The 17,150-nt window shown below is 42.1% G+C and overlaps 1 protein-coding gene across 5 annotated transcripts in view; it reads right to left on the minus strand.

Annotated features, from left to right (window-relative positions):
• The window catches only part of Ros1 (ROS proto-oncogene 1, receptor tyrosine kinase), a 127,529-nt gene extending 110,916 nt beyond the window's left edge, over window positions 1-16,613 (minus strand). For 2 of the 5 annotated variants that reach the window (XM_076552468.1, XM_076552467.1), the window contains exons 1-3: window positions 16,346-16,613; window positions 5,783-5,827; window positions 358-417 (exon numbers count right to left, since the gene is read on the minus strand). In XM_076552468.1, the coding sequence (XP_076408583.1) occupies window positions 358-417; window positions 5,783-5,827; window positions 16,346-16,468 (228 nt within the window). In that variant the 5' untranslated portion in view covers window positions 16,469-16,613. Of the gene's footprint in view, window positions 1-357; window positions 418-5,782; window positions 5,828-11,370; window positions 11,447-16,345 lie in introns of those variants that run through there. The other 3 variants (XM_042262091.2, XM_042262089.2, XM_042262090.2) reach the window with 2 other exon arrangements.
• Window positions 16,614-17,150: the final 537 nt, after the last annotated feature.

The following is a 17,150-nucleotide window of genomic DNA, read 5'->3' on the forward strand; positions in this document are numbered from 1 at the left end:
GGGTTCAAACACTAAGTCACCTCTGCTTCTGTCTCTGGAGTGACTGGATCATAGTTGTGGGTTGCTAAACCCAACTTTAGCATCCTCCAATTAACGGCATTGTTACAATTTAGCTCATTAACAGAAAAAGATATCAAGAAGGGAGGTAGTTATGGTTCAGTTGATGGATTGCTAGCCCAGGTTCAACCCCCAGTTCCACATAAACTGATGTGAGGGTTCATGACTGTAATCCCAGCACTCCAGGCAGAGCAGGAAGATCAGAAACTCAAGGTCATCCTCAGCTACATATGAGTTTGAGGCCAGCCTGGGCTACATTAGGCCCCCTCTCAAAGATGTGTAACAATATTTAATACTTACACACTTCAGAGCACAGCTTTCCTGATCTACAGAGTTCCAAAACTGACATCCTTGCATGCACTGCAAGAGATAATCAGACATGGCTGTGAATGGAGAAATGTGAGGGGTTTTCTTACTTGAAAATGCACAGTGACAAAAGGTAGCACCTTGTGTTTTAGAAATACAAATCTATTGACCAAGATAAGCCCCCTGAGATATCAGAGTGGGACTTCTAATCAGAGCTGCGCCTCTACAGACAGACCAGGGCACAGTGTGGCTCACTGCAAGCTGGCAGGACTGCAACGTGGCAAGATGACACCCCAAGAGCACCCAACACCCTGTCTGCTGGAAAGATGGCAGCCAGTGAAGTCCAGGACAGCAAGACGCCAAGCGTATCATGGGTCTCCGGCTGTCCTCATACAACCAGCCAGACTCACAACCAGGGACTACAGCCAGATAGAATGTCAAACCTAGCAGGTGGACTATTCTTGAATCTGCTAACTTCTGGCTACTTTTACCCCAAAGCTGCCCTCAAATGTCCTCCCACAGCTGTCCGGGTCTCCTGCTGGACCCATGGCCCACGCATGGCTCCTGCTTCATCTGTGCCTGTCACTCTCTTGACCGTTCCTCCCAGGCCATGTGCTGATAATGCCCATAACTGTGCCCGGCTTGTTAACAAGCTCCATGCAGACATGCACTCCCACCTCCGACATGGGCACCTGAGTCACTGCAGGTTCAGCGTGTGACACACCGAATCCCTCCCTCATACCAGCACATTCTCCCGTCTGTACGCTTGAGTGGCCTAAGCCAAGAGCCCAGGAACATTTTCATTCTCTAACTCCTCACCCTCATCCCATAAACAAGGCATCCCCAAGTCCTACTGACCCACCTGGTCATTAGCCAAGTTCGCTCTGACTCACAATCTCACCTGTCTGATATGCCCTTCACAACTTGCCAAATGCTCATTTGCCTCTTTGGAGAGTTCTTTTTAAAAACCGAATGTGGGCCCAGCATGGTAACATAGGACTTTAATCCCAGCGTATCAAACTCAGGTCATCAGGCTTTACCTGTGGATCTATCTCTCCTGGCTGAACATAGCTTCTTTCTTTTTCCTTTTAGGTTTTTGAGACAGGGTTTCTCTGTGTAGCCCTGACTGTCCTGGAAATCACTTTGTGGGCCAGACTGGCCTCGAACTCAGAGATCCACCTGCCTCTCCCTCCTGAGTGCTGGGACTAAAGGGATGCACCACCACCTCCCAGCTTGAACAGCTTCTTAAACTATGGGTCATAATCCCCCTGACTGGGGGAGAGGGGGTTCATGAAAAAAATGGCAACAGTAAAAGATTTCTAAATGCTCAAAAATTAACTCAGAATCATAGGTGTATGAACCCGAGGTATTTCTAGAAGCACTTACCTATGTTGCACTTCATGATTTCACCATAGCCTCAGTTCTAAGGCCATGACATGTGCACTTTACAATGTGTGTGAGGATACACAGCATCAGTGAATGCTCCCTGACACAACTCAGCCCAAATTTGGAGATATTACAGTATGAATCTCAGTGGGTTTTTTTAGTTATATATGCAAAGTTTTCTGTTCTCATAGAAACATAATAATTTAATTTTTAAAAAGTAACTTTTATTATTTTCTTTCATCATTCCTGTCTGAATGAAAAGAGCTAGTCAGTCAGTGGTGGCACATGCCTTTAATCCCATGACTCAGGAGGCAGAGGCAGGCAGATCTCCATGAGATTGAGACCAGACTGGTCTACAGAGTGAGTTCTAGGATAGCCAGGGCTACACAGAGAAACCCTGTCTCAAAAAAAAAATCTCCCCAGGAAGGGGAAATAAAAGAGATCTCCTAGGTGGACCGGGGGTAGGTGGGAATGGGAAGATGAAGAATTGGGTTGGGGGGTGGATAGAGGGGCAAAATACTGAAGAAGATGATTAGAAAGTGGGGAGTATTTTTCAGGGTCAAGTAGAAACGTGGTACAAGGGAAACTCCCAGGAATCTATAAGTATGGCCCCAGCTAAGACACCTAGCAACAGTGGACACACAGCCTGAACTAGCCATCTCCTACGATCAGACTGGTGGCCACCCCAGTTGTCATCAGAAAGCCTTCATCCAGCAACTGATAGAAACAGTAGCAGAGACCCAACAAATATTAGACTGAGCTCAGGGAATCCTGCTGAAGAGAGGAAGGATTATAGGAGCCAGAGGGGTCAAGGACATCACAAGAAAACTCACAGAGAAAACTAACCTGGGCCCATAGGAACTCACAGAGTATGAACAAACAGCCAGGGAGGCTGCTTGGGACTGACGTAGGCCCTCTACGTATGTGTGACAGTTGTGCAGCTTGGTCTAGTTGTAGGACTCCTAACAATGGGAGTCCCTAACGCTTTGGCTGGCTCTTGAGAACCTATTCTTCATACTGGATTGCCTTAATACAAGGGGAGGTGTTCAGTCTTACTACAAGTTGATATGCCATGATTTGTTGATACACATGGGAGGCCTGCCCCTCTCTGAACAGAAACAGAGGAGTGGATTGGGCTGGTGGGGGCAGAAGGGAGGTCGGGGGAAAGAATGGGAGGAGAAGAGGGAGGGGAAACTGTGGTCATGAAATAGAATAGAAAGAAAGAGGGAAGGAAAGGAAGGAAGGAAGGGAGGGAGGGAGGGAGGGAGGGAGGAAGGAAGGAAGGAAGGAAGGAAGGAAGGAAGGAAGGAAGGAAGGAAGGAAGGAAGGAAGGAAGGAAGGAAGGAAGGAAGGAAAAGAGAAAAGAAAAGGGATCTCATAGTTCATATACTTGAATACTTGGTCCCCAGTTGATGGAACTGTTTGGGAAGGACTAGGAAGTGTGACCTTGCTGGAGAAGGTTAGCTCTCTCTGCCTTGTGATTGTGTCTCAAGATGTGAGCCCTCAGCTATTGATCCAATGCCATGCCTGCCTGCTGCCATGCTCCCCAGCATGATGGTCATGGATTCTAGCCCTCTAAATTTGTAAGTTTCAAATAAACTCTTTCTTCTATAAGTTGAGCTGGTTGTGGTATTTTATCACAGCAATAGAAAAATCACTAAAAGAATATTCTAACATAGAAGTACAAATTGGTGTATCTCTGGATTACATTGTGTTAAAATTCTTGATTTTAAAAGCTGATGTTTGAGCATTTATGCAGTAGTGGTACTGCTGTTGTGGAGATAACCAACTGTTTTCTAATTGGATTTCAGGCTCACTCCAGAGGAGTCTATAAACATAAACCTGGTAAAAAAAAAAAAATCCCTGGTGAGAGAGATCACAGACCTTATATGGGAACTGAATACTGTTGCTTAGCTAAATTGACATGATTTCAAACTGCTTTATAAATATCTGTGTTTATATCCACAGGCAAAAGTGGCTCTCAGCCTTAACCGCAGAAGACTCTTTTTCCAGTGCACAGTGAATACAGAGATTCCTGGCTGACCGATAGGCTAAGAATACATGACAGATGAATGCTCATCCCTGAACAAGACATTTATACCATCTCCTCTACGGCTCAAGAAACATTGTAGAACACTGGTGGAAGGAATGTAAGGGCCAGAAGATAGGAAAGAGGTCTTCAAAACACCCTATGACTGAGTAAGACACATAGCCATTGGAATAATGAACTCAAAGAGGTTAAAAGCTCCCAATCCTAAATGTACACAAGAATGGGTCCACTAACAGACCTGGATAGAGGAAGGCTCTCTCACTGCTGAATTATTTGCTAATGAGATTCCTAGAGAAGGAAGTCGTCGCCTTCAGTTTTTTCCCCATCCGAGACTCCACCAGTCTCTAATGGGTAGTTCCAACCCAATAGTCATGTATATATGGTCTTATTTACACTAAATGGGTCACAAAACCAAACCAAAAGCCATGAGTCTAGAAAAAGAATTTGTTAGGACTAAGTGGGGATTTGTGGAGATGAGAGGGAATGAAAAGGGAGAAGAGGCAATAATCAGATGCATTATACACATGTACGTAATTGTCAAAAAACAAAATTTTTCTAAATTTGGTCTTTGAATTCTGACTTGGGATTAGGAAAGAATTTCTAACCATTTCTGAAATGGCCCTAAATATATTTCCACCATTTTATGTTACATACTTATGCAAAGAAGTATTTAAACACAAACAATTATAAAATTAAAATACCTGTCAGCTCTGGAAAATGTTAAAGGTGTCGTACCAAATATTCAGCAAAAGGGCCAGAGAAATGGTTCAAGGGTTGAGAGCATTTGCTGCTCCTGCTGAAGACACGGGTTCAGTTCCCAGCACCCTCTTACAGGAGTTACTTTTTTTCCTTCCACCATGCTAGTCTTGGGAATTGAACCCAGGTGGTCAGGCCAGTGGCCAGCACCTTTTCCCACTCAGCCATCTCCAATTCAGACTTACGTCATTCTCCCACAGACACCTGAGGTTCTGTGAAAGCCCCTCAGAGGAAAAAGGGCCTCAAGTGGGGATAGAAATCTCTTCCTCTTTCAGTCTGAAGGCCTTTCAGGGAGATGAAGTGAACTTTGACCCTGTGTGTTCCCTTAAATGTCCCACCATAGCAACATTATTGTGTTTTCTCTCCGTGGTTTTATATATGTCTCAAAAGTTTACAGTTCCTTCAAACACAAGCCTCAGTTGCAAACCTCTTCTGCTGTAGTTGTTAGAAAGAAAATGGCCCCCATAGGGAGCGGCACTATTAGGAGGTGTGGTTTTGTCAGGGTTAGGTGTGGCCCTGAAGGAGGAAGTGTGTCACCGTGGGAGTGGACTTTGAGGTCTCCTTTGCTCAAGCTGTGCTCAATGTGACACACAGTTGCTTCTGCTGCCTGTGGATCAAGATGTAGAGCTCTTGCCCCTTTCTCCAGCACCCTGTCTGCCTGCATGCCTCCCGCCATGATGATAATAGACTAAACCCCTGAAACCATAAGGTAGCCCTAATTAAATGTTTCCCTTTATAACAGTTGCTGTGGTCATGGTGTCTCTTCACAGCGATGGAAACCATAATGAAGACATCTGCCTAGCCCCGTGCCTGCCACATATGTATGTTAAGGCAGTAAACATTTGTTGAATAATTGAATATACATGCAGAAAAGTAATAAAAACCACAAAACATAATTGGTGAAAGAAACAACAAAATTATATAGCCCAACCTTCTCAGACAACACACTATAAAATACTAAGTCGTAATCCCAAGCCACCCAGCTGTGTAGGCAAAACCATGGGTTTATATTTCGTCCTTTTGCTTTTCCTACTTTAAAATATTTCATTTTTAATAAATTCTATTATTCAGACTTCTCATTATTTTCAAAGGTCCTTCTTTCACCAAAGATGCGTATATGAGATTTTATTTAGGAATTACTCTTATTGTAATAAAACAGACCAATAATCCTTTTTTTTTAAATCCACACAAACTGTAGAGTTCTTGACAATAGAAATAATTACTCACCGCCTCACTCAGATTGTATGGGGTGCCAGTATCAAGCTGTCTTCCCTGAAATGAAGAAGGAACAATAAACATCATCAATCACATCAGTACCCCCCAGCAGTGGACCATTACACCTTTTTTTTTTTTTTTTTTTTTTTTGTAAGCTTCCTGGAACTGAGTTCTTCCTCATTGTTTGTTGATTGTAGAGTGACTTGCCAAGTGTTTTCAAGTCATTTAATCTGTCATGAGGCTGGACAAAAGGCTGATGCAAATTATGTATGCCAGGGCCTGGGAATTCTGCAGCCTCTACAAGGGTGGGGTGACAGTGTGGACATGTAAGGATGACCGAACAGAATCTACGGGCAAATTAAATGGATCTGTGCATGAGGCAACTAATCCACACAAAGGTCTCCTGAATTAGAAAAGAACTATTTTCAATTTCCTCCCCCTTTTCTTTCCAATTACTCAGTAACTAAGGGGAAACATACAAATTTGGAATAGCATATTTAATGAAATATAAATTCTCTCTTTAGCTCTTACATATTTGAAATTTTTAAGATGGCATTTATGGAGCTAGTGATGGGTTCTCAACCTGTGGGCCGCGACCCCTTTCAGGGGTTGAATAAGATTTTCCTGTATATCAGCTATTTACTTACATTACGATTCATAACAATAGCAAAATCCGGTTATGAAGTAGCATCAAAAATAATTTTATAGTTGGGGATCATCACATGAGGAACTGTTTTAAAGGGTTGCAGCATTAGGAAGGTTGAGAACCACTGGAGTAGAGAGATGGCTCCGCAGTTAAGAGCATTGGCTCTTCCAGAAGACATGGGGTTCAAATCTGAGTATCCATGCGGCAACTCACAGCCATCTGTGAGTCCAGTTCCTGGGGATCTGACACCCACTTCTGGCCTCTGCAGGCACAAGGCGTGAACATGTTGCAAAGCTCTGTAGGCAGAACACTCATACCCATAAAAAATAAGATAAAAAGTTAAAAAAAAAAAAATTGGAACGAAAGCATTTGTTGTGGCTCGAGAGACAACTTGGCGATTAAGAGTGCCACCTATGCAGAGGACCTGAGTTTAGTTCCCAGCACCCACATCAGGCTTCTCACTACCACCTGAAACTCCATCCTCGGGGGATCTAATACCTTCTGGCCTCCACATGCAGACACCCACACCGAGACTTTCACACACATGCAAATACTTTTAAATGACAAATATATTTTTAACGTTTTTTTGTTTCCTTTTGTATTGTCATGCTGGCTGTGGAAACAGGGTCTCATGTCGCGCAGGATGGCCCTCCGACTTGCTGTGTAATCTAGGATGACACAAGAGTACAGTGTCTCGGAACGTGATTGAGTTAGCTGTCTTTGTTTCTGTCTTGTTCTGTTTGAGTTTTGTTCCAGTACTGAGAATCAGATCCAGAGGCTCCTGTATGCTAGGTAAGCACTTCGAGTTTTCTGTGGTTGGTCGGATGGACTTAGGGGTTAGGTTTTTTTGTTTGTTTGCTTGTTTATTTTGTTGTTGATGGTGTTTTAAGAAAAATAAGAGAAATCGGAGGAGGAGTCTATAACTTTCTCATTTCTCTGGTCGTTGTTTGAACAGAATCCTTCATCTACAGGAAGACGATAAAGAATGGCAGCCCATGATGCTCAGGTCAGTAGTACCACATGAACATGAGTTACTTTCATACATGCTCTGCTCTGCTGACTGATTAAAACCATAGGCAGAGGCGACCTACATGTGCATTTCGAGCACTGCTTGGTCCTGATCAGAACCTCCATGATTTGGTTTGCCTTGGTTTTGTCTGGTCTGGTGAAACAGTAATTCTCCACGTACCCCAGGCTGGCCTAGACCCTTCAATCCAGCTGCCGCACCTCCTGAGTCCAGAGATACAGGTTTGCAACATCCTGTCTACCCAGACCCTCCCCTTAAGAGTCTGCTGAAGGGGAGAACTCACAAGGCTGCAATCCAAAACAAATAGCTACAGGCAACTAAGGAAGGCTGAGAGTGGAAAGAAACAGTGTTCCCCAGGGAAGAGCACAGCATCTGTTATCCAGTACCAAATGGTCAGCCTTGAAAACATATGAATACAAGTAACATGGTATGAGTTGAGAACAGCTGTATCTCTGTATTTATGAATATACATATTTGTATGTGTACATATACATATATATATATATATCAATGATAAGAGGAAAAAAGGACATATATTTGAAAGAGAACAAAAGGTGGGGTACATGGGAAGCTTTGGAGAAGAGAAGGGAAAGGGAAAATGATGTAATTCTATTATAACCTCAAAAAATATTTAAAAAGAATAAAGAGTTTTCTAAGCTGGGTGTGGTTACACATACCCTTGATCCCAGCACTCAGGAGGCAGTGGCATGTAGATCTCTATGAGTGTGAGGCCAGCCTGGTCTACATAGTACGTTCCAGGCCAACCAAGACTATAGTGAGACCCTATCTCAAAACTCAAAACAAAAATAAAAGGTTTATTGATATGAAACACTGAGTTACAGATGTAACTCACACAGCAAGGGATGTAGTGTCCATCCTTAGCTTCCAGTTCTATAAACAAAATATGTCACTGGAAATGACAAAAAAAAAGTCCCAAGAAGGATGGAAGTGTGGTTTAAGCATCCAGTGTGGCCTCTGAACGGGCAGTACTATCACAGGAGACAGCCCATTACTAAGCTAATGGTATACCTGCTCCTTCCCGTGCATTTCAGATTTTATTTAATCCCCAGGACCCACAGGACAGAAGAAGAGAAATGGCTCCTGTGGCCGTCTTCCCCACACATGTGCCATGGCATGTATGGATACACACACACTGAAACACTCACATACACATGAATAAATATATAAGTAAATGCAATATTTTTTTTTAATTCTAAGTGCCTCCATGAACAAAGCAAACTCAGATGAGCAACTTGACTTTGCACTGAAGATGCTAGAAACAGAATGAACGAACCCTTCAGAGGTAGAAGGTGGGAGAAGCAAGGAGTAGGGCAGAGGTGAATCAGAGAGAGCACAGAAAAACAGTGCAGAAAATAGATGAAGCCGAAAGCTGGTTTGGAAAGAACAACAATACTGACAGCCTTTAGGTGTGTTGCTAAGAAGCAGAAAGAGAAGACACGGTACTGAGATCAGAGATGAATGTAGAACCACCATGGCCGCTTATACAGAAACACCAATGATTCCGAGAGAGCATCGTGAACAATCCTACATGAACAAGCTGGATAACTGAGATAAAATGGACACATTCCTAGAAAGGCAAACCATCAAGACTGAAGCACGGGAAGAAAGAAATCTGAATGGATCTATATAGAACAAGGGAGAATATTGGGTCACTAATAAAAAATGTTCAAAGAACTTGAGAAAAACTGACCCCTGGTCCTGATGTTGTCTCTGACAGTTTCTGAAAATCTCTAAAGTTGCTTCCCAGACCCTCCTCACCGGTTTCCAGACACAGAAGAGAGGCATCTCCTAACTTTGATAAAGGCATCATGGTTAACCTTGTTTGCCAACTTGATTGTATCTGGAGCTTCTAGGTGGATCTTTGTGGGCATTTCCAGGAAAAACAGCCTGTGGGGGGCGATCTTCCCACCGGGTTCACGGTGCCTTCAGGTGGAGGCCCAGATACAAAGAGGTTCCAGAGCCTCCAGGCCATCCTAGGTTGGAATGACTAAAGCATCCAGCTCCTAGACTCAGTAGTTACCCAGTTCTCAACCTCTCTATCATGCAGATGGCTACTTTGGACTATTCAGTTTATAATGTATAAGCCAGTGCATAATATATGCGTATGTGTATAGATATATACATATACACATACATATACAGTCTACTGGTTTTTTTCCCTTAGAGAACCTTGACTGATAAAGGGGTCAGCATTACTCTGTTTTATGTTAAATATCAAGGAACTGTCTTAACAATTCTACAAAATATGTACTATTACTGATCCTGTTTTATAGCCGAGACCCAAAGAAGTTTAGTAAACTGCTTGGGTTCCAGTTTTAAGAAGCAGGGAAGTGGTGGTCTTTATGAACACACAAAAGTGCTCTCTGCACTTTGACCCTCCAGCACTCCCTGCAAAGCTCCAGTGAGTCATCTGCCTCCAACACACAAATCTGGTCCCACATCACAGACACTCTTAACCCAACACCTACTCGTTGGCACAAGCCTTGTCTATCCCAGCACCGGAGCTGGAACTAATCGAATTCTTAACTTCCTCCCTCACAAACGGAACCAAGGTCAATGGTCTGCATTTTAACTCATTTTAACATAGATTTGCTCCTTAAGAGAAATGCTTGACTTAGTATTGCTCATTTCACATATAAGAAGAAGAAGAATACTTCATCCAAAAGCCAGTTGTACTGCTTCATACCTGTAACCCCAGCATTCAGGTATCTAAAACAGGGGGATTGCCTGAAATCCCAGGCCAGAGAAGGAGACTCTGACTCAAAAATAAATAAATAAAATTAAACCAACCCCTCCCCTCCACAAAAAAAGGAAGGAAGAAATAACCAAAAAAGATTCAACTCATAACATTCTGAGAAGATTCAAATAATGTACTTGTATAATACAATTTTTATGTTTTTATATATTAATTAAGAAATAAGGATGGGGTGAGACTCAGTGGTTCAGCACTAGCCTGCCATATGCAAGGTTCTAGGTTCAATCACAGCACGGCCACATAAAAACACAGAAATTTAAAATTTTAATACTTCTAAAGGGCTGGAAAGATGAGGCAGTGGTTTAGAGCATTTATTACTCTTGCAGAGGACCTGGGTTCAATTCCCAGCATTCACTTGGTGACTCACAACCATCTGTAACTCCAGTTCATGGGGTCTGATACCCTCCTCTGCTATCCCAGAGCACCAAGCACACATGTAATACACACATAGATAGATAGATAGATAGATAGATAGATAGATAGATAGATAGATAGATAGATAGATAGATAGATTATTTAAGCCAGGTGTGGTGGTTCATGTCTCTAATCCCAGCACTGGGGATGCAGAGGCAGGTGGATCTCTGTGAGTTTGAAGCCAGCCTGGTCTACAAAGTGAGTTCCAGAACATCCAGAGCTACACAGAGAAGCCCTGTCTTGAAAACAAAAACAAAAACAAACAAAAAAAAAAACAAAACAGAAAAAGTTACAATTCAGTGAAAGCTCTTAGGAATCTCTCCTTGACATGTGCAAATTTGCTATATGCAGCCTTTCACAGACTCATGATTAGTTATGCAATAATCTCAAGTAAGTTTCTTGATGTGCAGGCAGAGCTAACAAATATCATTTATGATATTTATTAATACATTTTTTCTAGAAAGTTACAAATTATATCCTAATCTATAATGAATGCTAACCCCAGCTTACCCACATCTTTATTAACCATGAACTTTTTTTTCATAAATATTCATATCTTTACCAAGCTGATAGCAGAAATAAATGATCGGTTTTCCTTCCCATTTCTGCGCTTGGTCTGAGGTCGACTATTATCACATGCGTTTTAGCAGTTTATAAATTTTTTTCTTTAATTTTATTACATTTATTGGAGGGAGTTGTGATAGGAATTCCCACCACACCCCCACGGTCGGCCATACCTGGCGGGACACTTAGCCATCTCCACCTAGTCATTTCCGGGTCATACGTCCTGTGTGCCCCACGCCCCATAGTTACGTGGTCATGCAGTTGGGCAGACGTGATCACGTGATCTCTGCGCATGGGCCTGTGTGCGCAGATGCGTCCTGGCCTTTATAAGACCATGTTCCCGCGTCTGTCTGTCTGTCTGTCTGTCTGTCTGTCTCTCTCTCTCTCTCTCTCTCTCTCTCTCTGCCTTTCTTTCTTTCTGCCAGGTCTGGCTTCTCCTGTCCTATCCCCTCTTCTCTCTAATAAAGCCTGTTCTAACTCCGGTAACCATGGCTCGTGACTCTTCCGCAGAGAACAACTTACAAGTGGAGGTCAGAGAACAACTTACAAGTGGAGGTTCTCTCCTACCAGTGGACTGGACCTAAGGCTTGAACCCAGGTCACTAGGCCTGGCTGAGAGCATCTTTATCCATTGAGCCATCTTACCAGCCCTAACGTTCTTTTTTGTGGTTATTCATATTCTTATTCTAAGTGCTTTTATTTATGTCCAAGTTAATTAATTTAATGTATTGCTTGTAATATCTTTTTTTCCCACATTGAAACTCTCTTCGTATCATTTATGTTTATTTTCCTAATAAACAGAATAATTGAAGTTTTAAATAGTTAAATTGTTAGGGAGTCTGGGTTTTTTTTTTTTTTTTTTTTTTTTTTTTTCAAGACTGGGTTTCTCTGTGTAGCCCTGGCTGTCCTGTAACTTGCTCTGTAGACCAGGCTGACTTCCAGCTCAGAGATCCACCTGCCTCTGCCTCCTGAGTGCTGGGATTAAAAGTGTGCACCCCCACCACCTGACCTAGGCTCTTCTTTTTTAAGATTTATTTATTTTTTTATGTGCATATGAATGTTTTGCCTGCATGTGAGTATGTGTACCATGTGCATGCCTGTTGGATCCCCTAGATCTAGGACCACAGATGGTTGTGAACCTGGGTCTTCTGCAAGAACAGGTGCTCTTAACCTCAAGCCACCTCTCTAGCCCCTATTTTAGGCTTTTCAAGGCATTTCCACTCCTGGATTTTGGCATATTCCCCGGTAAATTTGGCTACTATTTTAATGAGACAGAGTCATTGGTTGTTTGGTTTTGGTTTAGGGTTGTTTTTTCTTTTTTTTTTAATGTGCTTTGGTTTTTGTTTTTTGACTGCTTGTATTTCAATCATACCCTTTGTTTATAATAGCACCTAGAAATTATTTGAACCTGATGGGAATGGAGGGACTTTTTTTCACGTGCATGGTACCTTATGTCTCAATAGATAGATGGATGGATGGATGGATAGATAGATAGATAGATAGATAGATAGATAGATTGTCTTTTAAAATTGCTTAAAGACCTTGTCTCAAAAACAATAAGAATGGACTTCCATCTTAATGGAATCTTAACTTACTCCCTGTGTGCATAGTTTTAGATCTGGATTATTTTCCATTTTACGGCCAGTCTGTTTCTACCAGAAAATAGGCTATGTAAATTTCTAGATGTTTGCACAGAATTGGGGGATTAGGGTTTTACTCCAATATCTCATTAGGATTTGTCTTTATCATTTTAAATTATGAGGTGGGGGGAACTGGAGTGTGCGCTTGAGTACAGGCGCCTCAGAGGCTAGAGGCGTCGGATCTCTGGAGCTGGAGTTACAGGTGGTTGTGAGCCACCCAATCTGGGGACTAGGAAACAAGCTTGGGACCTCTGCAAGAACAGTACACACTCTTGACCATTCAGGGGTCCCTCCAGCACCCCCCTGATCCAGTTATCTGTTGTTGTTGTTGTTGTTGTTGTTGTTGTCGTTGTTGTTGTAATTGCTGCTGCTGCTGCTGCTGTTAATGTCATATGTTGACATATAAAAAGGTACTGATATTTGCATATGATTTTTTTAAACAGGACAGCCTCCTGAGCCCCGTCTTTCTAACCATCTTTCAGGTGGTTCCTTGGAACCTTACAAGTACATTTTAAACTGCATTGTCATTATTCTCTAATTTGTCAAAACGATGAAACTATGACGATACAATACTTGAGTAACTTTTAACGTCTAGTGATCAAAACTTTGTCGCTTCAGCAAACTGCAGCTTCTGTGAGGCCACTGGTCACATAATTGACTTCCTTGAGTTTCTAGCTGCAGCCACTGCAGAACTGCAGACCCTCAGATCCCCAGGGATTCTACTGAATAGAACTGACACTGATAAGTAAGTACTTCTGGATGTAGTCCTCAGTTGTTAAATCGTTGCTAAAGCTGAGAAAATTGTGATGAAACTAAGTCTTTAATTTGCTGTTGTGCCCCCAGGATCTACAGCAAAGTGCACTCCCACAAATTATTCATTATGAATCTTTTGGGTTTTGTTTGTTTGTTTGTGTTATATAAACACAATACTAATAATATGAGAGCATTCAGTATTTTTTTTTCTGCACCACACGGCATCTAGACTTCAAACACAAGGCCATTAGTATACTGAGCTCACACATAGACTCCCTCAGTCAATGTGAAACTGCTCCAGAACTCAAGCTTGGCTTTCCCCAGCAATTCTAACATTCCCTTCTGTGGTTTACTTGCTGTCATCCCTGTCCGTCTCACTCCATGGCCCAAGATATCCCAGAGCTCACTCTGTAGCCCAGGCTGGCTTCAAACCTGTACCGATTCTGTATCTGCTGGGGTTATAGGCATGAATCACCATGCTTGACTTAATCCTAACGTTCTTTTGTTCAAGAATGTCTTTCATGCTTCAATGAAAAAGAAAATGCCTCGATATCAACCACCCATCAAAATCTGGAAATCAAAGCTGTTCATCTTAGCAAACGTCCACATTCAAAAGGACAGTAGGGAATAACAAGGTGGGCATCTCCCGTCGCAGTGGCCGCTTTCAGTTGCCCATCCACCTGCGGCAGCCCCTCCCAAACCAGTGTGGGAGGCCCAGCTCAGAACACTTTTACTGCACTTACAGGTCAAACCAGCAGACTGTGTCTCTTGCAATTGCCACCTCAGGGGCTGCGCCCTCCTCTGTAGGTGGTGAACGGAAGGAAGGCAGCTCAACAAAGGACCCGACTGGACTGTCTGTGTGAGCTGCCAAACCCCGAGGGCATGGAGCCCACACACAGAGAACAGAAAGGAGAGCTGGACACCAAATGAAGACTGTAGTTTGGAAAACAATGAATATCAGGTTCAAAAGGAAGGATGCAGACAACTTTTAAAGATGTTAAAGAGCTTATTTCCAAAGAATCTCAGGATATAAAGGGAAACTCATAATATAATGCGAAGCGAAATGATTGTGTGTAAAATTACACACACACACACACACACACACACACACACACACACACACACGTTTAAGCCAGTCATAGTGGCTTTCTCCCATAATTCTAACCTAGACAAACTGAGACATGAGGATTGCCATGAGTGTGAGGTCAACATCAACTCAATATATGCATATGTGTGTGTGTGTGTGTGTGTGTGTGTGTGTACACATACATATACCAAGATCAATTTGAGAAATTACAGAAAGAAAAATAATCTTGGTTAACAGTGGAATCCTCATTCTTTTCTCTTCATCTTATAAACAGTGTGATATGTACAGATATAAACATAAGCTGCAACATCTTCATATACTTATCAGAAAAAAAAATAAAAGAAATCTCTTTTAGGGCAGGAAACTCCAGTCTCCTCCATCTCCTGTAGCCCAGGCTGGCTCACTCCTGGTCCTCCTCCCTTGCTCTCCCTCACAATCCCTGACTTCCACGCTATTTCTAAGTTTGTGTTATAACCACCGAAGCAAAAGCAAACATTTCTGCATCAAAGGCAGGAAGATCTTGGCAAAGATTGCTGTAAACCATTTTTGAAATGCTTCTCTCTACAGTTTGCCTAAGCAATGATTTACTGCTTTGCGTGAATTCAAACGTAAGTGTGTAACACACCCTTTTCTAATCTACCAGAGAACTCTCCCTCCAAGGTGTTAATGTAAGAATGAGTACAGTGTTTGACACTCGGTTACTTTATAATAAAGCTACAAAATGCCATACCTAGCTGGTCATTAAGCAATCACGCTATTTTTTTTATTTAATTTTTTTGTCTCTTGATTTTTTTGTTTGTTTTTTGTTTTTTGAGACAGAGTTTCTCCGTATAGTCTTGGCTGTCCTGGAATTCACTTTGTAGATCAGGCTGACCTCAAACTCACAGAAATCCACCCACCTCTGCCTCCCGAGTGCTGGGATTAAAGGGGTGCACCACCAGCACCTGGCTATATTATTTAATCTTTAGAGAGGAAGAATGCGTCTCTTTCCAGAAACAGCATTTGGTTTTTCAAGTTAACTTATAAATACAAAAGTTAACTTAAAAGAGAGCTAGTGGCTGTTATAAGCACAACGAGGCCACTATTGAAATGATATCATATAATACATGGAAAGGGACAACAATATGAAGAAAAAAATGTTTTATGTCAAAATTGATAAGTCAAACCTGACAAGTGCATACGTATAAATAAAAAGACACAAATAACCTGGTCGCTTGACACAAAATGTTGTACTCAGCTTCTGCCCCTGCTCCCTAGTCAGCAATTTATCCACAGTACCACCCCTGTTAACTGGGAACTGGAAAGTTTACAGTGTGTCAAAGGCCTAGTTTATATTTTAAACAAATATTAATGATTTTATAATAGATTGATAAGTTGAATGTTTTACAGTTTGTAAAATCTGCTTCTATTTAAAGAGTCTTTTACCCAATCCTTGAATTCCTCAAAAAAAAAATCTAGAGAGTGATAACAAATAAATAAAATAGCCTGCGTATATTTTGAAATTATATATTCTCCTACCTTCAGGGGAAAAAAAATAAACCAAGAAGCAGAATTTTTTTGCTACCTTCTCGTAAAAAAGGGGGTGTCCTGAGGAGAAAATGAACCTCAGTTACAAACGAGATCGTGTTCTAGCTCCTGCAAACACAAACAGCAGGTGGGTGAAACTTACCAGGTTAGTTACGCAGGACGTGAGGCAGCTGCTCAGAACCGTACCCTGCACCACAGACATCCATACGCAGCCAAGGATCACGGCATTGACAGGTGCTGGGGTGAGCCAATGGAGGCTCTTCATCCCTCATCCAGGCTGGCTTCCTACACGGCTGCTGTCCTCAGGTCTCCATCTTGCTAGAGGAATTCTTTGGGCTTCATCACTTCTGTCGCAAGAGTGCCTAGAGGGCTATCTGTTTCCTTTTGCAAGGTTAGAGTATCTTTCCCTCTTAAAAGAATATTGAGAGCAGTTAGTTTAGACCTTTGGATCTTAGATAGCTCAGAACATCACAGTGTGGCTACTTTATACTTTAGCTTAATGCCCATAATGAAAGGCATTCGCTGGCTAAAGGTTAGGTCTTCGGAGAGCTCTCCACATGCAAAGCAAACAGTGGAATTGCAGATTGCATTCAGGCGAGTCCGGCCACACAAACTTGACCCAGAATGCTTAGGCTGGTCAGCCACTGTACTTCTTTGAGGTTGGCTGAGCTATACAGGAAATTGGGCTTTGACTGTGCATGCTTGGCAAACTGTAGCTTATAACAAATACCTTAAAAACTGGAAGCTTCAATAGTAAGCAATGAGATAGAGGAGAAAATAGGAAAGCTTTGAAACCAAACATGTATTTTTTTTTTTAATTAAAGAGCAAGTAAAGCTGAAAACTAATAGACAAGTTCTCTGAGGGCGAGTTCAAGACAAGGAAGTTTGCTAAAGAACCCTCACAAGTTTACTACATATTAACTAAAATACTGCCTTATCAGGTCTAT

Source organism: Peromyscus maniculatus, chromosome 16 (assembly GCF_049852395.1).
Source record: "Peromyscus maniculatus bairdii isolate BWxNUB_F1_BW_parent chromosome 16, HU_Pman_BW_mat_3.1, whole genome shotgun sequence".
Lineage (NCBI taxonomy): Eukaryota > Metazoa > Chordata > Mammalia > Rodentia > Cricetidae > Peromyscus > Peromyscus maniculatus.